Source organism: Artibeus jamaicensis, unplaced genomic scaffold, assembly GCF_021234435.1.
Source record: "Artibeus jamaicensis isolate MK-2021 breed Jamaican fruit bat unplaced genomic scaffold, CSHL_Jam_final contig_1715, whole genome shotgun sequence".
Lineage (NCBI taxonomy): Eukaryota > Metazoa > Chordata > Mammalia > Chiroptera > Phyllostomidae > Artibeus > Artibeus jamaicensis.
The window spans coordinates 1,222,032-1,245,572 of record NW_026521335.1 but is presented as its reverse complement, the minus strand read 5'-3'; the positions used below and the strand labels follow the sequence as shown (position 1 = coordinate 1,245,572).

At 44.5% G+C, this 23,541-nt stretch overlaps 1 protein-coding gene and 1 long non-coding RNA gene across 7 annotated transcripts; one reads left to right on the top strand and one right to left on the bottom strand.

The window, feature by feature from the left end:
* Nucleotides 1–6,724: 6,724 nt before the first annotated feature.
* On the bottom strand, nt 6,725–15,247 carry PSMD4 (proteasome 26S subunit ubiquitin receptor, non-ATPase 4). Of its 5 annotated transcripts, none has more exons than XM_037126243.2 (10): nt 15,156–15,247; nt 11,169–11,309; nt 9,628–9,742; nt 9,229–9,315; nt 8,925–8,993; nt 8,535–8,750; nt 8,018–8,135; nt 7,720–7,851; nt 7,562–7,629; nt 6,725–7,011 (listed from the first exon to the last, which is right to left on the bottom strand). In XM_037126243.2, exons 1-10 carry the CDS (start codon nt 15,179–15,181, stop codon nt 6,841–6,843), a joined length of 1,143 nt encoding a protein of 380 aa, XP_036982138.1. In that variant the 5' UTR covers nt 15,182–15,247; the 3' UTR covers nt 6,725–6,840. The 5 variants fall into 5 exon arrangements, with proteins under 5 accessions (XP_036982138.1, XP_036982145.1, XP_053526298.1 ...); XM_037126250.2 differs by having other exon boundaries at nt 8,027–8,135; XM_053670323.1 differs by lacking the exon at nt 15,156–15,247 and adding an exon at nt 14,872–15,019.
* A 97-nt stretch (nt 15,248–15,344) lies between these two features.
* On the top strand, nt 15,345–23,423 carry LOC128628171 (uncharacterized). 2 transcript variants are annotated; one of them, XR_008392503.1, is made up of 4 exons: nt 15,345–15,509; nt 15,635–15,762; nt 22,239–22,317; nt 23,190–23,423. It is a non-coding gene; the product is annotated as an uncharacterized LOC128628171 (long non-coding RNA). The 2 variants fall into 2 exon arrangements; XR_008392502.1 differs by lacking the exon at nt 22,239–22,317 and having other exon boundaries at nt 23,190–23,410.
* Nucleotides 23,424–23,541: the final 118 nt, after the last annotated feature.

Below are 23,541 nucleotides of genomic sequence, written 5' to 3'. Positions count from 1 at the left end.
AACAAGGTCAGATAGCAACAGATGGGGACAAGAGGTGGGAAGTGATTAAAGAAGTGGCTGACAAAAGCTCACAGGAAGCTAAAACTATTCAACAGATTGTGCCCTAATTTAGCACAGGTTACACTAGACATCACCTTGGTAGGTGGCCTCGGTGTATTTGGGTTCGGATGTTACACGGCAATACAATTTCTTCCAGTTAAGAGTTCTTGGCTTGTGAGACTTCCACCAAGATGGAGGCATAGGTGGGAATACTTTGCATCCTCGCACAACCAAATCTAAAAATAATAAAGTTTTAACAACAATAAACATAATCAAACCACACAGAAAATTGAACAATACGGAGTCCGAAAATAACGAACTGCTCAGCTAAACTGGTGAGGGGGTGAAGCCAGCAGTGGAGCGGGTTGGACAAAAAAGATCCCCCGACCCCAGCGGTGCACAGGCAGCCAAGGGCGCAGATCCCAGGTGCAGGCTAGCTACAGGCGGACACAGGGAAGAGGCATGGCTGGCCGTCTGCAGTCAGTCGCGCATTTGCACACAGATAAACCAGTGAAGAGGCAAGCGTTGAGACAGATCGCGCAGGGCAGTGGGGTTGCACATTTGCGCTTGGATAAGCAAGCACGGGCGAGTGGTGAGGACCACCATTGCTCCCTCTCTGACCCCACCCCGACATACAGCATCACAAACCAGCTACCTGGGTGGCCCCGCCCTGGTGAACATCTAAGGCACCTCTCCTCATACAAAACAGGCTCCAACAGAGGAAAACATTATGGCTCAAGAACAACTCAGAGCCCCAGAGCCCATAACTCTAAGCGACCAAGAAATAGCAAAACTTTCAGATGCACAGTTCAAAACACTGGTGATCAGGATGCTCACAGAACTGGTTGATTTTAGTCACAAATTAGAGAAACATATGAAAGCTAAACTAATTGAAATGAATGGTAATGCACAGGAAACCAATAGTAATGGAAAGGAAACTGGAACTCAAATCAAGGGATTGGACCAGAAGGAAGGAAAAAATGACCAAACAGAAAAGGATGAAGAAACAAGACTTCAAAAAAATGAGGAGAGACTTAGGAACCTCCAGGACATCTTTAAACGTTCCAACATCCAAATTATAGTGGTACCAGAAGGGGAAGAGGAACAGCCATGAGTGGAAAACTTATTTGAACAAATAATAAAGGAGAATTTCCTCAATCTGGCAAAGGAAATAGACTTCCAGGAAATCCAGGAAGCTCAGAGAGTCTCAAAGAAGTTGGACCTAAGAAGGAACACACCAAGGCACATTATCATTATATTAGCCAAGATTAAAATGAAGGAGAGAATCTTAGAAGCAGCAAGAGATAAGGGGACAGTCACCTACAAAGAAGTTCCCATCAGACTGTCAGCAGATTTCTCAAAAGAGAACTTACAGGCAAGAAGGGGCTGGAAAGAGGTATTCCAAGTCATGAAATCCAAAGCCCTACATCCAAGATTGCTCTATCCAGCAAGGCTTTCATTTAGAATGGAAGGGCAGATAAAGTGCTTCTCAGATAAGATCAAATTCAAGGAGTTCATCATCACCAAGCCCTTATTATATGAAATGTTAAAGGGACTTACCTAAGAAAAAGAAGATATAAAAGATGAACAGTGAAAGGACAGCAAACTCACAGTTAGTAACAACCACACCTAAAACAAAAGCAAACTAAGAGGACAGCTAGATCAGGAGCAGAACCATAGAAATGAAGATCACATGGAGGGTTAGCAACAGGGGAGTGGGAGAAGGAGAAGGGGGAAGAAGGTACAGAAAATAAGTAGCATAGATGGTAGGTAGAAAATAGATAGGGGGAAGGGCAAGAATAGTATGGGAAATATAGAATCTAAAGAACTTGAGACACATGGTCATAAATTAAAGGGGGGGTGGTGGGGGATGAGGTGTGCAGGGTGGAGGGGAATGAAGGGGGAAATAGAACAACTGTAATGGCATAATCAATAAAATATTTTTTTTTTAAAAAGGAAGATTTCAGCTTGTCAATCAGATTCAGGAAAATACAACAGGGCAGCTGATGGGGATTGGGAGAACTGTGTGAGGGCCCAAGGTGCCTACTTTGAAGGAGACTGGAGCTTCATTGTTCTGTGTACAATGTATCTTCTTCAATAAAAGTCACTATTTTTCGTAAAAAAAAAAAAATGACTACATTACGACGTCGTAGAGGCTAGGACATCACTAGGCATTTGGAATTTCTCAGCTGTTACAATCCTACAGGACCGCCACTGTGTGTGTGGTCTGTCATTGACAGAAGCATCGTTACGTGGCGCTGACTGTGCACGCATTTCTGCAGAGCACTGCTGCGAAGTGTGCAGGGTACATCAGAGTGGGAGAGCTGAGAGGTCGGGGTCTGCTGACTGCAGCAGGGAGCATCTGTTCCGATGGATGTGACCCAGGGGCAGCTGCGAGTGTGAAAGAGTGGAGTGTGATGATGATCTCTAAAGTGGAAGAGGCCGCGGCATTGCCTGACCACCCTCCGGAACACTGCAGTCACTGGGTTGGCATGCTGAGGACCAGAAGAGACACGAGTCTCTGGGACACAAGTCCATTCATTACTTGATGGGCGGGCTCTGCCAAAACACAGTTTTGCCTGGGGAACCACACCCAGGCCCAGGTTACTACCTTTATAACCAAAACCTATAAAATCCCCAAACCCTAGATAAGGGGTGTCAAACTCATTCTCCCCAGGGGCCACATCAGCCTCACGGTTGCCTTCAGAGGACCGAATGTAGAGCTCCTTGCCCCTAGTTAAGGAGTAGTTACATTTATACAGTCCTAAAATTACATTCGGCCTTTTGAAGGCAACTGTGAGGCTGATGTAGCCCCTGGTGAAAATGAGTTTGACACCCATGCCCTAGATGAAAGGCCATTTCTTGCAAGTAATACTTGATTAGTCTCTCGCAAGGTTTAGACACAAAATAGGGTTTCTAGCTTCATTCTGTGGAACTTATTTATACCCAGGCTTTAAGGTCTGCCTTTGGGATACTGAAAATGAAATTCATAGAACACTGGCCCAGGCAGAATAGCTCAGATCTCTGGGGAAAGGAGGGGTTTCTCAATAAACAGTGCTGCAACAAATGGTTTTCCATATTAAAAAAGGGAGCCCTGGCTGGTGTGGCTCAACGGATTGAGCACTGGCCTGCAAACTGGGGGTCAGCGGTTCTGTTTTCAATATGGGCACATGCCTGGGGTGTGGGCCAGGTCCCCACCTGGAAGTGTGAGGGAGGCAAACCACCGACATTCTCTCTCACACATCAATGTTTCTCTCCCTCTCTTTCTCCCTCCCTTCCTGTGTAAAATGAAATATTTTTTAAAAATTGAAATTAGCCCTGGCTGGTGTGGCTCAGTGGATTAGTGCTGACCTGCGAGCCAGAGGGTCACTGGTTCGATTCTCGGTCAGGGCACATGCCTGGGGTGTGGGCCAGGTCCTCACTTAGTTCTCTCAGACATCGATATTTCTCTCCCTCTTCCCTCCAAAAATAAAATCTTTGAAAAATAAAAAAAAAATTGAAATTGAAATTAGATCTCTATCTCGGTGTAGACAAAAATCAATTCTGGATTTACCAGAAATTTCTAAGTGAAAGTGTGAGGTAATAGAAAACATACGTATGTATATTGGTCTCTGCCCCTGGTTCCCAGCACAGAGCTCCCAAAACCTTGTCATTTCCTACGCAGTAAGAGCGCTAGGAGCATCTTTTGTCCTAATGTGGAGACTCTGGGCAGGTTCCTGGATGGGGGCTGGTCACCAGAAAGACCAGCCATGACTCAGAAGCTTGGAATTTCGAGCTCCCCTCACTCCCCTTCTCCAGAGAGGGGAGAGGGACTGGAAATGGTTAATGGACTTGTCATGCCTACGTGACAAGACCTCCATTGAACCCCAACAGTAAGGGCTTCAGAGAGCATCTAGGTTGGTGGACTCTGGGAGTGGCGTGCCCAGAGAAGGCATGGAACCTCCACGCTCCTTCTACCCAGCCTCACATGTCTCTCCCATCCGAGTATTCGCTCAGTATCACTCACTATGTCCTTTGATAAAGTAAACATTAAGCGCTTCCCTGTTTTGTGAGCTGATCTAGCAAAGTAACCAAACCCAAGGGGGAAGAGGTCATGGGAACCTGCCATCTACAGCCATTTGGTCAGAAGCACAAGTGACAACCTGGGCTGTCTGTCGAGTGGCATCTGGAGAGATGGGTTGTTTCACGGGACCGAGCCTTTAATCCGTGGAATCTGATGCTATCTTGAGGTAAACAGTGTCAGAACTGAAATAAATTCTTAGACACCCAGCTGGTGTCCTAGAAGTACTTGCTGGTGTGGGAGAAACTCCACACGTCTGGTGGTCAGACACGTTAGGAGTGAAGTGTATATGTGAGTAGTGAAGGAGACTCGCTCGAGAGAAACACGAGAGGGAAGAACTGGGTTCCCCTACTCAGGAAGAAGAAACCTGAGTTTTTGCATTACAGAAATGCAAAACATAAAACTTTAAAAAGAAAACAGAGTATCTTTCTGTCCTCTGGAAGTTTTCTGGACACAAGAATCACTAACCTTGAAAGAAAAGACTAAGAAATTTGACATTAAGAATTTTGTTCACTAAAATACACCTTTTAAAAAAAGTGAAAAAACAAATCATAAATAGAAGGAACATGGTGACAGTATATATATTAACCAATAATGATTTAGTATCAAGACTAAAGCCCCTACAGAACATCAATATAAAGACAACCAATAAAAAATGGACAGAAGATATGCAGAGACATTTCACAAAAATGGAAATACAAAGACTTATTTAGAAATATATGAAAAGGTGATCAATATCATTGGTGAGCAGGAAACTACAATTAAAACCACAATGAGTTACTATTGCACCCTCATTAGATTGGCACAAACTAAGGCAATTAATTCCCAGGTCTGGAAAGGACGTGGTCAATAGGAATTCTTATATTGCAGGAGCGCAGATCTACACAACCACTTTGAGAAACAACTCGACCTCACCCTGTAGAGTACCCTAAAGAAACTCTTGCACAGGCACATCAGGAGAGATGTATGGAAAACTCCACTGTAACCCTGTTGATAACAGAAAAGTAATTGGCAGCAATGCAAACGTCCGCCAATAGGGAAATAAAGATTGGAGTCTATTCACAGAATGTGACACTATGCAACCATGAAAAGTGAGTAGCTACATGCAACAACTTTGATGAACCCCAGAAACAAAATGTCTGTAAAAAAGTACAAGTCCTTCAAAGAACCCATGCACCACAATGTTCATAGCAGCACAATTTACAATAGCCAAGATGCCCATCAGTAAATGAATGGATCAAAAAATTGTGGTACATATACACAATGGAATTCTATGCAGCAGAGAGAAAGAAGGAGCTACTACCCTTTGCAACAACATGGATGGAACCAGAAAGCATTATGCTGAGTGAAATAGGCCAGGTGTTGAAAGACAAATACCATATGATCTCACCTTTAACAGGAAGCTAAACAACAAAACAAACAAGCAAGCAGAATAAAAACAAAGACACTGAAATAGAGAACAAGTGGGCAGTGACCAGAGGGGAGAGGGTAGGGAATTTAAGGGGGAAAAAGGGGAGGGATTTTGAGGAACAAGTATGAAAGACACAGGGATGAGGACTAGGGGGGGAGGAAATGGGAGGGAGGTGGGGAGCATGGGGGGGGGGGGGGGGTGCTGGGATGGGAGAAATAGACAAAAAAACTGTACTCGAAAAATAACTAAATAAAATTCAAAAAAACCCCCACAAAAACCAAGCCCAGAAAGTGTCACAGTATTAAAAGAATTTTTTATAAAGCTCAAAAACAAAGAAAACTAAACATGTCCTGGTCAGGAAGCTATGTTTATGAGAAAACTGTTAAAGGAAAATACTCAGGGTAACGGCTATCTTTGAGGAGGCTATGGAGAGGTGGGTTCAAGGCATTAGATATGTGGCCAGGAAATATCCTAGCCCTTAAATTTGAGTGACTTCAGATGTTTTTGTTTTTATGCTTCACAGCTTATACATAGGTTAAGTATTTTATGTGCCAAATATTATTTACCTCTTCAATATAATAAAGGGGAGGCATTATGTGAATTTTGCATTGTCCCATTTCCTACAATCTTTCCTCTAATTTGGTGCTCCAAGGTTTCACAGACCCCTCTCTGTCCAAGTCAGGCCTCAAGGACCCCTGATCTTCAGTGTCGACTGCTGCCTACTTTCCATCTGTCTCCTGAGCTAGTCAGTCCCTCCAGAGCACCCCCATAGCATCCTGCTCCCAGACTGGAAACATCCCCATCTCTTCCTTCTGGGCTGATGAACAACTTACCATTAGAGGGCTCCTATGTTGCCTCCAGGAGCCTCCCCAGAGGCTGTGAGGGTTTGGCCCCTTCTCCTCGCTGTTTCCAGGGAGCCTGGCTCATGCCCCCTTGGGTACATGGCAGATGTGTGTGATCACTCATTTACATACCCACCCTGCCCCAGACTCTGGGTCCCCAAAGGCCAGTACTGTTGCTATTATTAGGCCCTGAGTGACTCTCAGCAAAGCTACCCGTAATGAAAGCAAAATAGCCCCACGGCAGGAGAAATGTAAGGAGACCAAGATTTGGAGACCAGGTTTTGAAGGCACGGAGAATTCAACAGGGAATGCTCTCCTGCGTGCCACATGCTCCTCTCACACTCAAAACTACCACTATTTGAAGAAAAAAAAAAAAAGTCACCAAGTTTTATTTGGGTTGTAATGGTTACAGATAACGTATCTAGCCCTATATCCCACCCCACCCTCTATAGCCCCTGAGTAGGCTCCACTACCCTTCCCCTCCAGTCTCATTTCTTGTCCTCCTCCTTCTTTTCCTTCTTGCCGTCCTTGGTGGCCTGTGAGGCCAGGGAGCCCATGGCATTTCGAATGGCCTCATTGTTGGGATCCACACCTGGAAGGTTCTCCAGGACACTCTGAAGGAACTCGGGGTCCTGCATCACATCATAATCATCCTCCTCCTGAAAAAGGGCAGTGTCAGCTTCGAACGGGGGGCGGGGAGCACACTGCTGCCTGAGCCCCTCTCCACCAGATTGGGGGTGTGGACTCCTCAGACCGAGGGCAGGAAGGATGATTCAGGAACTACCCAGTGCCTATACACGGTACGAACGCAGTTATTACTGACAAGAGGAGACGCCTGAGAGCTTTGCTTCCTGAGTTCAAAGGGCAAAACCAGATGCCACCATGTTCAGACTTCCTGCTGCTGGACATCCACTCGCCTTCTTTTTCCTAGACCCTCTTTTCAATCTCCTGGGAAGATGACAGCCTAAAGAACTGTCCAGACTGCTGCCAGCAGCAGGGACGGAAAACAACAGAATACTAGGACACTTCTCCAACCCCACCACTGGCAGTCTACCGAGCAGGGTTACGAATCCATGTATGTGCTTCCTTCTGTTTCTCAGAGCTCGTCCATAAAGCCCCGAGAGGACAGTCTCAGGCCTAGAGAGCTGAGGATCTGAACACAAGGGGGTCTGAGGCCCAATGGGGCAGGAAGTCACCACTGGCCCTCACCTTGGCGGGCTCAGATGTGTCCATGGCTGAACCGGCATCGATGTCAGCTGATTCTGCCTGGCCAAACTCTAAGGAAAAGAAAAGAGGTCAGTCTGTTCAGTTCCATTTCCCCACCCCAAGCTCTCTGCCTAAAAAATAGCACCCAGCCCCTGGCTCACCTGCGCCTTGCAGGGACATCTGCATGGCGTAAGCAATCTGCTCTTCCTCAGTCATACTGCTTAGGTCAGGGAGCCCAGTGCGGCTAAACTCCTGCTGGCTGATGGTCATCTTCAGCAGGGCATCGTCTGAGTCTGGAAAGGGAGGAGAGCGGCAGGGTCGAACTGGTGCCACATTCCACATGGACCCACGCCCAAAGCATTTCCTCAGCCCGCATATTCCCACGCTGCCAGGCCTCCACTCCCGTGTCTACACCAGCTTCCACGGAGAATGCTGCAGTCCCGGGACTTCAGATTCCACCTCTTTCACCTTCAGTCCCAGTCGTAGCAATGCCGGCCTCGGCAGCTGAGGCTGCAGCTGCCCGCCGTGCCTCCTCCTCCTGCCGCTGCCGCTGCTCTTCCATGGAAACACGAAGGGCCTGGAGAAGGGCAGGGCAAGGTCAGATGTTCTCCCACCCTCCCTCACTCGTGGGAAAATCAGCTGGGGGGTGAAGCACAGGGGCAGTTACTGGTTTATGCACATGGAAAAGCTGGAGAGGTGATACAGGAAAAAAAGGACTTGGGGGAGAAGCCTGGGGTTTAATCAGGAAAAGCAAACAAGAGTCTGATTGTGATGCCCCTAGAGATCAGGTAGAATTTGTAGCAGAGGGACAAAAGGTGGAGTGTGTGTGTGTGGGGGGGGGAGCTGGTGAGCCCTGGGTATATGAGTGAGGATGTTTAGAGCTGCCTAGCTCTAAAGAAGCTATGTGGCACATGGATGTGTCAGTAGAGGACACAGGAGGACCCTTGGGCTCTACCTGAGGTCAACATTTGCTCACCAGGGCCAGCTCAGGATCAGCACTGGGATCTACTCCAAATTCAAAGTCACTGGCACCAAGACCCAGCATGGCGCCACCTTCACCAGCTAGAATCGGAGAACTGATGAGGGCATCAGCCAGGCTGGGCCCAGGAGGCACTGTCACCAGATGAGAGCCGGTTCCATCTTTGCCATTCAGCGTGTTCACGAACGCTGTCAGCTTTTCTGTGTTCACTTCCTGGGGGAGGGAAGAACACAAGAGACTTTCCTCCCTGCCCCACTCGCTCCTCACGCTCCGCTTTCAGTCCTAGTCTGTAGCGACTCTCCCACAGTGCAAGCGCTCCTCTGGGTAAGCACCATTTTCAGTTTACAACCAAATCAAGTTAAGGCCCCCCAAACAGTCCTTACTCACCTCTTCCCCAAAATTGATAATGTCAACATTTACTTTCTCCTTCTTGAGGCGTTTTGCCAATTTCACCAGCTGGGAAGAAGGGGAGAGAAATGAAGAAATCTGTTCCATACCATGAGGGGAAGTGACACACCTCACAAAAACATACAGAAATCAGATGACTGCCCCACAGTCCCCCATGGAAACACGAAATTCTGCATACCCCCCGCCCCAAGTGCATGAACCTCTGCCAGGCTCTCCTAAGGGCTGGCAGACCCTATTCCCAAATGTGTCCCACCCAGTTTCCCCAACTGTCCCTTGGACTCACGTCCTTCTCATTGTCCTCCACAGGGCTCCCCACAAAGGCAATGATGCGCATCTTGTGATTCTTGCCCTGTCGGTGCTTCAGAGCCAACTTGTGAAGAAAGGAATTTCTCAGAGTCAGCCAGAGGAACCACTGGGCTCTTTCCTCTGCCACTCTGCTGTTCATTTTTTCTTACGGTTTCCGCTTACCTCAAGGCTATCATCATGCGCACACAAGGCCGAAGCCCTTTCCTTAACCCTTCCCTTCTTGTGATCCACCCCGTCACATCCTTTCTACTCCTTTCTCCGGGTCATCTCTCTTCCCCTGCTCTGGTTCTGGCTCAAGATTACAGGGAGAATGAAAAACGTGGAGGCAGAACCTCAGAGCAAGAAGAAACAATGAAAGGGCTCCAGGAGGACTCACGTGGGCCACGCGGATGCCAGTGCAGAAGGTGATCTTGCCCTTGGGTTGGACAGTGTGTAGCTTGGAGAGGATGCGGCCAGTGTCAGGGGTGAGCGTGGTCAGCACTTCACAGTCACTAGAACGTGGGGAAAGCATTTCCACAATTTCAGGTCAAGACAGAGTGTCTAAACTACCTCTGACTCGTCCTTTCTTTAGAGAACTGGAAACTAACTGCAATCTCTATTTTTTCTCAATCAAACATCTAAAAGTTCTCATCATGAGGAATAACAACTATAATCTGCTGACATGTGGATGTTACCTAAACTTACTGTAGTAGTCATTTCACAATACAGCTGACCCTTCAACAAAGGTGGCATTAGGGGCGCCGTCAAAAATCCATGCATAACCTTTGACTCTCCCAAAACTTAACTAATCCCTTGGTATCCACTAGGGATTGGTCCAGGACACCCCAGAGATAGATACTAAGATCTGCAGATGCTCAAGTCCCTTATGTAAAATGGCATGGAAAATGTATACAGTTGGCCCTCCACATCCAAGATTTCAAACTGCGATCAAAAATACTGGTTTCGATCCACAACTGGCTGAGTCAGTAGATACAAAACCTGGAACACAAAGAGCCAACTGTACATTTATTTTTAAAAATCTGCATATAAGTGGACCTGTTCAAAACCATATTGTTCAAGGGTCAACTGTATACACATTTATGAAATTATTATGTAGTATACCTTAAACTTACATAATATTATATATTAATTATATCTCAATAAAACCAGAAAAATACCTAGTGCTTAGATGTGAGGCACAGAAAATTAGTGGCTGATTTTGTAAAAACTTGCCCTTCTCCTCCCAGTGTTTCCCCTGCTCCTCTCAGGGTACCGCTGGCAGGCGGAGAGCCCTCCACCACAGCGGGTGCTCCTGTGTCTCCCTCCCACCACCGCCGCTTCCAGACTCGTTTTCCCACAACCACACGTACACTGGGGTGGGTGGTCACTCATGTGAGGACTCAATTCCTGCAGCAAATCATTTTGGGGGCAACAGGATGTGTGAAATATGCCCTGGGGCTCTGACCCCAAATCACTTTTCACTGACTTTAAAATATACTCTGAAATTTTACCCCAGGAAATTGAGCTTCAAAACTGTATTAAATCCAAGTCAATATCGCCCTGACTGGTGTGGCTCAGTGGATTGAGCGTTGTCCTGAAAAGTGAAAGGTCATCAGTTTGATCCCAGTCAGGGTACAGGCCTTGGAGTCAGTCACGACACATACCAGATGCAACCAATTGATGCTTCTCTCCCTCTCTTTCTCCCTCCCTTCCCCCTCTCTAAAAATAAATAAATAAAATCTTTTTAGGTTAATATTAAAAACAAGTTACTACTTATATTTATGCTAACCAGAGAAGAAGGCAGTCTAAATAGGTGATGGGCTAAAGCAGCCTCATGAAACCTATAAAAGAAAAGGTAGCAACCTGGACGCCACAGAGGGTGACATGTGGGAAATCCCCACCCACCCGCCAACCCCCCTTGTCCCCTGTCCCACGTACTTGGCCAGTGTGATGAGGCCCACGTTGTTCTCAGGGTTGCTGCGGGTCTTGGAGTGGCATACTATGTTGACAGCGTCTTGTTGGGCCTGCAGCCGGGTGGGTAAGAAGTCCCCATTCCGCATATACTCGCTGTTGTCCACGCTGTCAGATCAGGAGGGAAGGAGAGAAAAGACACATTGCGCAGGCTCTCAGGCACCTCTCCAGTTCCAGGGAGCTCCGCCTCCTCAGATACCTTTCCCATGAGCGGCACCAAGGGGGATAACTGTTCCTCTCAGTCTTTGTGAAACTCAGAGTCACCTGCGGCTTTGTCTTTTAAATATACAGATGACTGAGCCTTAACCCAGACTTACTAACTCAAAATGACCAAAAGAAGGAAAAAATTTTAAATCTCCAAAAGTGATTCTGATAAGCACCGAAGGCGGCAACCTACTGATGTGCCTCAACCACCTTTTTATACGGTGCATTTAAGTGTTATTAAGTGTTACTGCCAGGGATGAACACTCTAAGTCTGCTGTTAAAATGGGAGTATTCCAAAAATACAAAATGAAGAAGGCAACTTAAAAATACTTATAAAATAATCCAGCTGGCGGCCCTGAGTGCAAGAAAGTACAATGCAGTCATCTGGTTAAATGCGTAATAGCTGGACTCAACTGCAAAAATAAGTTTCATGGTTTTGGGGTCTCACCTCTTCTGTCCCTGCAACTTTTCATAATCTACAAGAATCCAGATCACGTGAACTACAAGCTCCATCTTTCCAGAGACCAAAAGAAGGCAGGTAAGGGAAGCATTTATACAGCCCATGAACACAATCAATTCTTGATAATCAAGGTCCTTTAGAACTCTAAATCGATGATTCTATCTGTGCTAAGAAAGCTAAGGGATTAGATAAGACGCCTCATTTCTATTTGCAAGCAAAATATGGGCTAGGGAGGCAATTTAGTATCCTTTGCCTCCTTCAATATCCTTTGTGTGGTAATAAACACAAACCAAAAATTACTGAGAGGTAATTAAGTAGCTACAGGAAGGTAAGTGGAACAGAGAGTGAAGGGCAGTGTTCTTCAGGCATAGGTTCAAATCCCCATTCTGCTACTTGTTAATTCTGATTCTGAGGAAGTCATTTAATGTCTCTAAGGTCCACTTATTTCATCTATAAAATGAGTTTTATTGTACCAGTCCTACAGGACTGCTATGAGAAGTAAATGCACAGAGTCCTAGCGCAGTGCCTAACAGTAAGCATGAAACACAAGCTAGTTCTTATAATGGAAACTCAATCTATGTAAAGGTGGTCAGGGCTGACTCTACTGACCACACATTGTTATTCTTTTTCCCTCCAATACACTGCTTCTTGTTATCCCCCCAGCAGGGAAGTAACTATCTCTCTAGCTTAAAATACAGTGATGAGTCCAAACCTAAAAAAAAAACAACAGTGGAGTCTCTGAGAATCATCCAGACAGAACAGCTACTTAAGCACAGTAGAACCTCGGTTCTCAAATGTCTCCCATCTTGAACAATTCAGTTTTCAACCAAGTTATTTACAGATAAAGGTCTTAGCTGTCAAACTTCAATTCTCAACCTGACAACGTTCATGCCGATACCTGAATGATCAGTCACACATCTCTCAGGCAACAAAGGATATTTGGTTTTCGAACAAATCGCTTCTCGAACAGCCTTCTGGAATGAATTAAGTCTAAGAACCGAGGTTCCACCGTATAAGGATGGTGAACGAGACCAACAAATAGGTGAGGACTGGAAGAAGGGTGTCAAAGTGAGAAAAGGAGGCCTGAAAGACTGTGGCGAACATGGTAGTAGTCATCACGCTCTATTGTGCATCAGAACCCCAGGGAGGGGGAGGGCAGTGGTGGTGATGTTAAAAACAGATACCCCATCACCTATGCATGCATCCCCAAAAGCCACATTGCTTAGTTTTCCTAATACTGAACTTTATACGAGTGGAGTAACATGTATTTCTTGTGACTATTTTTGCTCGACGATATAATTTTTCCCAACAAAAATCCTTATCAAAATAAGGGCTTATGATATTATTCAGTTATTCCATAAAAGTCTTCATTAAAAAGACTACACATGTGTGGACTTCCCTGGCTGGGAGTCTGACTCAGCAGATTGAAAACAGAGTCAAACAGTGGTCATTTTTAATAAACTCCTCCAGAGAATCTAAGGGAAACAAAGCATGAGGCCGCACAGAGAAAAAGCAGTGGCTCTCATCATTATTCTGTGCCTGAACTATTACAATAGGTCACCAATATGTCTCCCTGGGCCAGATATTTTCTCCTATACCAAGGTAGATCATTATTTTTTTAAAGATTTTATTTATTTATTTTTAGACAGAGGGGAAGGGAGGGACAAAGAGAGGGAGAGAAACATCAATGTATGGTTGCTTCTCGCATACCCCCTACTGGGGACCTGACCCGCCACCCAGACATGTGCCCTGACTGGGAATCAAACCAGCAACCGCTTCGTTTGCAGGCCAGCACTCAATCCACTGAGCCACACCAGTCAGGGCTCTTAATATTAAATGCCATTTTGTATAAAGCTCTGCCTCCGCCATCTCAGAACTTTTCAACCGTCCTCTATTAATGGGTACAGGACAGAGTTCAGTCACCGCCAGTGTGACATTTGTGGTCTTCTACCTGGTTCCATCTACCTTTAAAAAAAAAAAGGAACCACCTTAAACCAACAACCTTAAAATAAAGTCACATTAGTCAAATTTCTAATCCCTAAGCACACCTTGGGATTTACGCTCAGCAGTTTTATGCCCTTCCCCCTAAGTAGAAAGGTTCTTCTCAATATTTGTCTAAGTCCTTTCAGGGGCCCTCTTACGTTCTTTCTTGAGGACTCCTCAAGTACCATGGCAACTAATACGGTACAGAGCTATACTATTTACAGAGAACTGTCACATACATTTTGCCTAACTGCTATAGGGAGGAGAGTGGATGTTACTATTACTCCCATTTTACAGACAGACTGACTACATTCTCAAGAACATGCAGCTGGACTATAACAAAAAACCACCACCACCAAACCCCCTCCTTTGTCCACTCTAACATGCTCTCTCCCAGAGGCTGCCAGGTGTAGCAAACAAAATTACACAACTCCTAGTTAAATTTGAATTTCAGGTATCAAGCAACTCTTTAGTGTATGTTCCACACAATACTTGGGGCATACTTCCATCCATTTTCATATTGAAAAGTATTACTGATAAGAAATTGATGTTCAACCAGGCATCCTATATTTTATCTGGCAAGCTAAGCCCACACATAGAAGAAACTCCTGAAACCTTGCAAAAGTCTGTGTCCTCAGCTTCTAATCCAGCTCAACACACTCTCAGCCCAAGTCTGAGACCGATGAAGAGAGCTGGCGCGCCTCTGTGTCAGGTGGCCCTGGGTTTAAAATCTTGGCTTCACCACCTAATCATCGTGTGACTTTGGGTAAATCAATTAAAACTGCTGCGACTGCATATCCTCATTTACAGACATAAGGTGAGGTTTAAGTGAGATGAAGTAAATTAATGCCTGATACGCAGAAAGCACTCTATAAGCAGTACCTCTGAAGATGACACAGGAGTGAGAGACGTGTGAATGGACTGGAGAGAGAATTTACAGTCTCTCTTTCTCACATGTATTATGTTGAGGAGGGCAGAAGCCTATCACGAGTCCGAGAAACGGGACTCGAGCTAGAGACAGACCTGGGCTGGTTTAGAGAAGACAACGCTGGAACGGAAAACAGCAGCAGGTACGGCCGGTCAATGACTCTCCGCGGGGTGAGGGTTAACATGAGTTACCCCGGGCCAGTCCTCTCCCGGGCCTCGGGATGATGACTCAGGGAGTCGATGGGGCTCCTTCCCTACCGGCCCAAGGCCGCGTCTCGCCCACCAGACTCCCACCCCAACCCCAGGCCCATTCGGTCTCCGCGCGACCCGCTCCCCGGATCCAGTCCCGCCCCTCACGAGGCTCCGAATTAGTTCCTCACCAAACCATAGTGCTTTCCAGGACCATCTTGCCACCGTCCTCCCTCCCAAACCGGTTCTCACGGGCCTCTTAACAACAACTCCTCCAATTGGCCCATCGCTCAGCACCAATCACAGCCCTCGGCTTGGCCAGCTGGTTCCGCCCCGTCCCGTGCTGCATTCTGGGAGTTGTAGGCGCTGCCAAAACGAAAGAGACCGGCGGGGGCGAAGTGACCGAAGTACCACAAAAAACCTTACTGCCATCTTTCAGGTTCTCTGGTGGAGTTCCCTGCTGGCGGGCGGGATCGAAGAGAAGCTACAGCACCTTGAAAGTGCTGTAGATGTGTGGACTCCAGAGCTCTCGTTTTCAATAAGTGGTGGGTCCGCTTTTTTCCAGCTCCCACTGTTCCCCATAGCACGGTCTTCATCTAACTACTAACTGCTAAGCCCGTATCCCTCAGAACTGCTTTTATTTCTGTATCTTTCTTTCCCATTTAATTAGGGCAGCAAACATGTCAATTGTTGCAATCCCTGAGCCCGGTACAGAGCCTGACACGTGGTCGGAGCCCCCGAAAAGCTTGACAAATCAGTAATTTTACCTGATCTTTCAAAGAATGGAGGACAAAACCAGTAAGCCATTTTGGTTTGTTAATCAAGAGTAACATCTTAAAATGCTTTGGAGTATCTTCCACTACACACGCACACACGTGTAAAACTGTCTTGGAGTGAACGGGGAAAAGAGGAAGGAACCAAGCCTGGCAACTGAACACCCACCTGGAGACAGGGGAGAGAAGTGTTGTAGACATTGCCAGGTATTAGTAAAGTTTCGATGGATATGTTTGAAAGTTATTGGTAATAATCACAGGTTGTATACGAGTAAAATCTCTATATCAATAGAGGGGGGAGAAAGGTCACTATAACCTAGACAGGAAAGTGGGGGGGGGGGGGGGGAACTCCAGAAAAATAGTGCTGAGTTCAAACATAACCAAAATATATTTAAAAGACAATAATTACATTCCTTTTTAAAAAGTTACACAATGTAACTACAGACACACCAAACTAAATGACAAAAGGTAAAAATAAAGGGAGAGGAAAAAACCAATATATTAGGTAGTAGTAATAAAAGAAAGCATGTATAGCTATATTAATATTGTACAAAATAGAAACGAGCACAAACAGCTGAAATCAGATCAAAAGTCAGACTATTTCATAAAATGTAAAATTCATCATCAGCCCTGGCCAGGCGCCTCGGCTGGTTGGAGCACCCTCCTGCACGCCAGAAGGTCACAGATTCCATTCATGGTCAGGGAGCACACCTAGAGGATACAGACAGGAGGCAACAGATTGATGTTTCTTACATGGATGTTTCTCTCTCCCCCTTCCTCTCTCTAAAGTCAATAAACATACCCTTGGGTGAGGATTTTAAAAAATTCATCAACAAAAAATGCTATTCATTAGAATAATGCACCTCCAAAGATAAGTTGAACGTCAGGGATAACAGCTTCTAAGTCAGTGTTCTAAATGAAGAAGTAAATAAAGTCACACATTCAACCGGAACATAGGGAGGAGAAACTGAAGGAATGCGGTCTTCACTGTTCTGGGAAAACATGACCCATGATGTCAGTGCAGGGAGGGGTCACTGTCTCAGCTTTAGTCAGTCATGCAATGGATTGCGAAGTTTTTGTTACCATGCTTGTAAAAGTCTATGGAGATACTGCAAAAAATATAAAATATAATTGTTGTAAAAATGAGATAGTGAAAATTAGATCTTATTAGATTGCTTTGATTCAATCTGGAGAACAGAGAGCTACGAGGGTGGGCAAAAATGGGGTTACAGTTGTGAGAATGCAAAACAGAGTTTGTTCTTGTGTTATTATTTATTATCACATTCTTTTCCATGCTAACAATTGTAAACCTACTTTTGCTCACTCCTGTAATACTCTCTTCAGAGAAGATGTCCTTAGAACTATGTCAGAAGCTTTCCAATGAAGAGATATGCAAGTTGCCACAACACACACAAAATATGAAATCTGATAGGATCGTATTTCAGTAAAACAAGAGCTCAGTAATGAAAAAAAGCAATAACAAAAACCATTTACTCATTTACCTGTGGGTCAAGCACTGGGGGAAGGCAGACAATAAACCAATAAGTAAACATACATAAGCAAATAATGGTAAGCTCTTCAGAAAAAAATAAACCAGAGTGGGTGTGATTTCTTTTTTATATAAATAGGATATTAGGGAAGCCTTACATTTGAACAGAGGCCTAAAGGATACCTGGGGCAAAGAATACATGCAAAAGGCCTTGAGTCAGGAGTGTATTTTAAGCACAAGGAGACCAGTAAAGCCTGAAGTAGGTGGAGAGCCAGAGAGAGAAGAAATAAGGCCAGAGAGGCAAAGGGAGTAAAGACGTTGGATGGTGAACAGCCTCAAGAATTGAATGAGATAAGGAGCTATTGGAAAGTTTTCAACAGAGGATTGACAGAATCTGACTTACTGTTTTAATAAGATACCTCTGGCTGCTGTGTTGAGAACAGACTGTGGAGGAAAAGACCAGAAGGAGACAGACCAGTTAGGAGACTACAGTAATCTGACAATATGATGGTGGCTTATTCGAGGATGGTAACAAGAGGTGAACATAGGGACAAACAGTTGGATTTTGAGTATATCATAAAGCACAAAACTGATAGAATTTGCTAGTGGATATGATGGAGAATGCAAAGGAAGAGATTGTTAAGATTCTAGAATTGGTTCTAAGCAACTAGAAGAGTGGTGTCACTATTTCCAAAGATGGATTAAGACAGGCAGGAACCAAAAATGTAACTTTGAGCCCTGGCTGGTGTAGCTCAGTGGATTGAGCACAGGCCTGTGAAACAGAGGATCGCAGTTCAATTCCCAGTCAGGGCGTATTCCTGGGTTGCAGACCGGTTCCCTGCAGGCCAGTTCCCAGCAGGGGATGTATGAAAGGCAACCATACATCGATGTTTCTCTCGCTCTCTTCTTCCCCTCTAAAGATAAATAAATAAATAAAATCTTAAAAAAATGTAACTTTGGACATGTTAGGTTTAAGATGCCTTTTAGACACCTACATGGAGATGTCAAGGAAATGGGTAGATGTGAGTTTGTACTTCAGAAAAAAGGTCTAGGCTGCATATAGAAATTTCATGATATTTAGATGGTATTTAGATCAGGAGGTGACCGGGGAGTTGGACAAATTATACAGGGTCTTTAGGCAACTGTAAGGACTTTGAAAAAAATTACCTAGGGAGAGAATATAGACCTAAAGAAGGGGTAATATAATTGAACCCTGGACTCCTTCAACATTTAGACGACAGAGAGAAGAGGAGGAACCAGAAAATAGGATGGAGATGGAGCAGCACAAAGCTACTTTCCCCAGCACAAAACCAGGGGAAAGTAGTATCCAAGGAGCTAAGTGAAGAAAATGTTTCAAGGAGGGAGTAACATAATATCAGATGCTGCTGACATGTCAGGCTAGATGAGGACTGATACAGTTAGCAACATGGAGGGCATCAGCAACCTTAATAAAAGATGTGTGGAACCTGGCTGCTGTAGCTCAGTGGATTGAGCACAGGCCTGGGAATCAGAGAATCGCGGTTTGATCCCCAGTCAGGGCACATGCCTGGGTTGCAAGCCAGTTCCCTGCAGGCCAGTTCCCAGCAGGGGGCACATGAAAGGCAACCATACATTGATGTTTCTCCCTCTCTCCTTCCCCTCTAAAGATAAATAAATAAATAAAATTTAAAAAAAAAGAAAAAGATGTGTGGAGCCCTAGCTGGGTAGCTAAATTAGTTAAAAGCATAGTTCAATACACCAAGGGTTCGATCCCTGGTTAGGGCACATACAAGAAGCAACCAATAAATGCATAAGTAAGTGGAACAACAAATCTCTCTCCCTCTCTCCCTCTCTATCTAAAATCAATAAATTAAAAAAATTTAAATAGTCATGGGGATACATTTTGAGAAACGCATCATTAGGCAATTTTGTCATTCGAACATCACAGAGCACCCTTACACACACCTAGGCTGCATGTATGGCCTATTGCTCCTAGGCTGCAAGCCAGTACAGCATGTTACTATACAAAACAACATGAGATAAATCGAGCATAAGAGAAAATGATAGTCTAGAGAAGCAGTAAACACAGGATGAGGCTGTTGTGAGCATAACACAGCATACAAACTTTTTTGAATAAGTAGACTCTAAAATGACTAGTACGGTAAGTATATAATCCAGTAACATAGTTGTTTATTATCAAGTACTATGGACTGTACATAATTGTATCGCCATACTTTTAAAAACTGGCAGGGCAGGTTTGTGTATACCAGCACCACCACCAACAGTGAGTAATGCATTGCGCTATATTATGATGACTGTGAGGTCACTAGGCGATAGGAATTTTTCAGCTCCATTATAATCCTATTGGACCACTGTCATATGTGCAATTTTTCATTGACTAAAATGTCATTATGTGGCACATGACTGTTTTTGTAAAAATTCATTTGTTAGACAGCTGGCTAACTTTGACCACTAACTGAATATTTTTAGTAAGGGATGATTAATATTTTAAGGTATAAAAAAGTTATGATAGTTATGGTTTTGAAAAGTCCTTATCCCTTGAGTTATATGTCAAAATATCTATGGACAAAAGGATAGGCTGTCTTGGATTTATTTTAACGTAGTTCTTTGGAATTGCAGAGAGAAAGCTGGAGATGAGGCAGATTGGTCTTATTTATGTTGATAACACTGAAGGTGGGTGATGGGTACATGGTGGTCATCATACTATTCTATTTTCATTTGGAAATTTTCATGATAAAAAATTTTACAGGAGATATTGAAAGACTAAAGACTTGGGTCCTTGAAAGACTGAAAAACAAAGTTTAATTTGGAATCTGTTTTAACTGTCAAATCTTTGCTTAAAGAATGAATGAGCACTGGCTGGTGTAGCTCAGTGAATTGCATGCTGGCCTGCAAACCAAGTGGTCGCTGGTTTGATTCAGAGTCAGGGCACATACCTAGGTTGCTAGCCAGGTCCCCAGTAGGGGGCATGTGAGAGGCAACCACACATTGATGTTTCTTTCCCTTTCTCCCTCCCTTCCCCTCCAAATATAGATAAAATCTTATTTAAAAAAAAAGAATGAATGAGACTCCAACTTCGGTGAATAACTTTCAGAATAGCTGAGAATTGTGTGCTTAAGAGTAAAACATGAGACCAGGGTTTCCAGTTTTATTATCCTATAATTTCGATTTCCCTTTTAGTTGTAGACATTTTAACTAACAGGCTCTGCTTGCATCTGAATTGGGTTGCTACAGACACCTATAGAATCAACCAGTTGGAGTTGCTGCTCACCACTAGAGGCACTCTGACCATAAGAGGGCGCCTTCTGCATTCAGGAGTTGCGTGAATATGTTGAAGAGGGAATGGTAAGGTTAGCAGAAAGACCATTTTATGCCTAAAACATGTTCAGATTCAAGTACTATGAGGAGGAAATTTTCTCCTTATCCAGCTTAAAGGAGGGCTCAGCCTGGGTCATTAAACTGAGAATCCTCTTGGCCCACTGCCTGGCCTTCCAGTGTGGCTACTCCCCATGGGGACAGGAGAAGCAGGTAAATGATGGTTTGTGGTCCTGAGTCGACTGACAGTAATCTCAACTCTTTCTGCGATCTAAACCTAGATAAGACCTGCATTTACACCTATAACCAGAACTGCATCGCTGGGCTCCTGTCGGAGCCACACAGGGGTGCACATCTCCACATCAAAGCTTCTAGGGGTCTAGGATGAGGGGTAGGTATGGGGTGTGAAGATGCAGAAGGCAAAGATGCATTCCTGATAAATCAGAGCTGTGGTCTGCGTGGCTGGGGCCAAAGTGGAAAATGAGTTGGAGAAATCAGACCAGATCATACAGGTTTCTATGCCGTGTGAAGATACTATCCTGAGGCAAGTGAAAGAAAGTTGGTGGGATTCCCATGAAACAGTAAAAGGTTTATAGGTTTGCCTGTTGCTGTCTCATGGGAATCCTGCCGGTGGACTAGGTAGGTTAGGTAGGGGAAGCAGAGTAAAATCCCAGACCCTGACATCTTTGTGGAACATATGGAAAAAAATTAAATCCAGCCTCTCACTCCGATCTCACCATTTAGCCATAATCACTGTTTAAATTGTGCTGTATTTTGATTATGATGTGTCCATTAGTTTGTTGTACAAAATTGCTATCACTCCTATATGTACGTTGTGATTTTTTTCATTTCAAGTATCATGAATCTTTAAGAATCCTCAATTCCTTCACTTCAATTACTTGTCCTATCATAAAAGGTTCTGCCCTGCCAGCATGGCTCAGTTGGTTGGGCATCACCCTGCAAAAGCAAAAGGTCACTGGTTGGATTCCCGGTCAGGGCACATGCCTGGGGTGCAGGTTTAGTGCCCAGTTGAGGGTGTGTGAGGCCACCGGACCAGGCAATTGATTGATGTTTCTCTCCCTCTCATTCTCCCATCTCCTCTCAAAAGTTTTTTTAAAAATAAAAGGTTTTTTTTAATTACCATCTCAATTCTCTCCTAATATCACCATCACCCTGGATCCAATTCACCCTACACCTAAATTATCATAATCTAACTGGTCTGCTTTTTCTATCCACTTTATGATAAACTTCATCAACAGGTCTCTAAATTGTTTATTTTATTTTATTTATTTATTTATCTCTAGAGGGGAAGGGAAGGAGAGAAATATCAGTGTATGGTTGCTTCTCATGTGTCCCCTGCTGGGAACTGGCCTGCGACCCAGACATGTGCCCTGACTGGGAATCAAACAGGCAACCTTTCAGTTTGTAAGACGATGCCCCAACTGAGCCACACCGGCCAGGGCATATTGCCTACAATTTAAAATGAAAACTCCTCAGGCTAGTGGTGAGGGTTTCCACTCGTACCTCCCCTATACCTATTCCAGTATTTTCACTCAGGTCCCCCTCACCACTTTCACCATGGGCTCTTCCTTGTTCTCGTACCTTTAGGCCCTTGAGCTCAAATGAAACTTTGCCCAACACCTCTAGCCCACAGTAACCTCTTTCTTACCCCTTTGCGTTCTGTATCACTTTTTCAGAGAACTGAAACCCTTCACCATGTCACGTTTTGGTGTACGTTGTGTGTGTGCTCCTCCTGGACACTGTAAACTCTTGAAGGTCAGTTACTTCTTTCGACCTTCAACCGCCCAGTACATTGCTCCATAGCTGCTGCATATTTGTAGAATGACACCAAGACAGGGAATAGTGGTATGGAAAGGAGTATTCTCTCCAAAACTCTTCCACCCACATGCTTTGAATGAGCCCCCCACCTTTTGGTCAGGTTCCCATCACAGTAAAGGGTCTCGGCAAACCTCACAAAACAAGAAAACAGAGGTGTGGGAAGCAGTCTCCATGCTTTTTGAAGGCCAACACACTAGGGCAGCGATTTTCAACATGTGCTGCAGGAATTTTTAAAACATGCAGTACCTATTTAGTCACGTGCACTGACCTCTTATCTCTTGGACTGTGAGGTAAAAAAAAATGGCAACCGTCAACACAATTGCCATCCAGTGTGAATGCCATCTTGAACCATACACATACATAGGTCATGTAACACATGCATCTTACTGATCACATCGCATAAAGTTGTACTTGATTGCTCAATTCTTGGTACCAGAAATCCTTATGTACAAGTACAGGCGCCTGATTTTTTAAACTCCCTTTGGAGCAAAAAGGGTAGGTAATTACTATTTTCATTATTGCTTTGTAAACCAGTTATACTTATTTTTGGTCACATAAGCAAAAAATATTTTTGGTGTGCTGCAGAATTTTAGTAATATGTGCCATGTGATTAAAAAGGCTGAAAATCACTGCCGTAGGTCCATGTCCAGGGAAAGAAAGAGAGGGAATCCGAGGCCCAACTAATCTCATGCTTGCTTTTCCCACCGTCCTCTGAAACTGAGGAAGACTTTGACCTTTGGATTCCCAATTCCCTCAAAGTAAGTTGCAACCAAGGCAACTACAGTAACTCCTTCCATATTCATTCGCAGCTTTTCCTTGTCAAGCGTCAGTTACGATGAAGGGGAAGCAGCCATTTCTCTCAGCCCAAGTCAGACAGAAGCTGGAGTGAGGGCAAACTGAACAGGATGCAGCTTTCGTTCACGACAATGTGAACAAGACCTGAGCCTGGATGGTGGAGCAGATGAGATGGTGTATGAAAAAGAACCGAGAAACAAGACGTCTAAATAACTGATGAAAATTTAATACATTAAAACCAGATTATTTATCACTTATATTGCATTTGCCATTTCTGAACAATACAAAGGAGAGGCAAATAGTGACACTTCATAAAAATGTTGACTCCCCGTCCCCTTCCCTAAGACCCAGCCTCCCTCAAATACC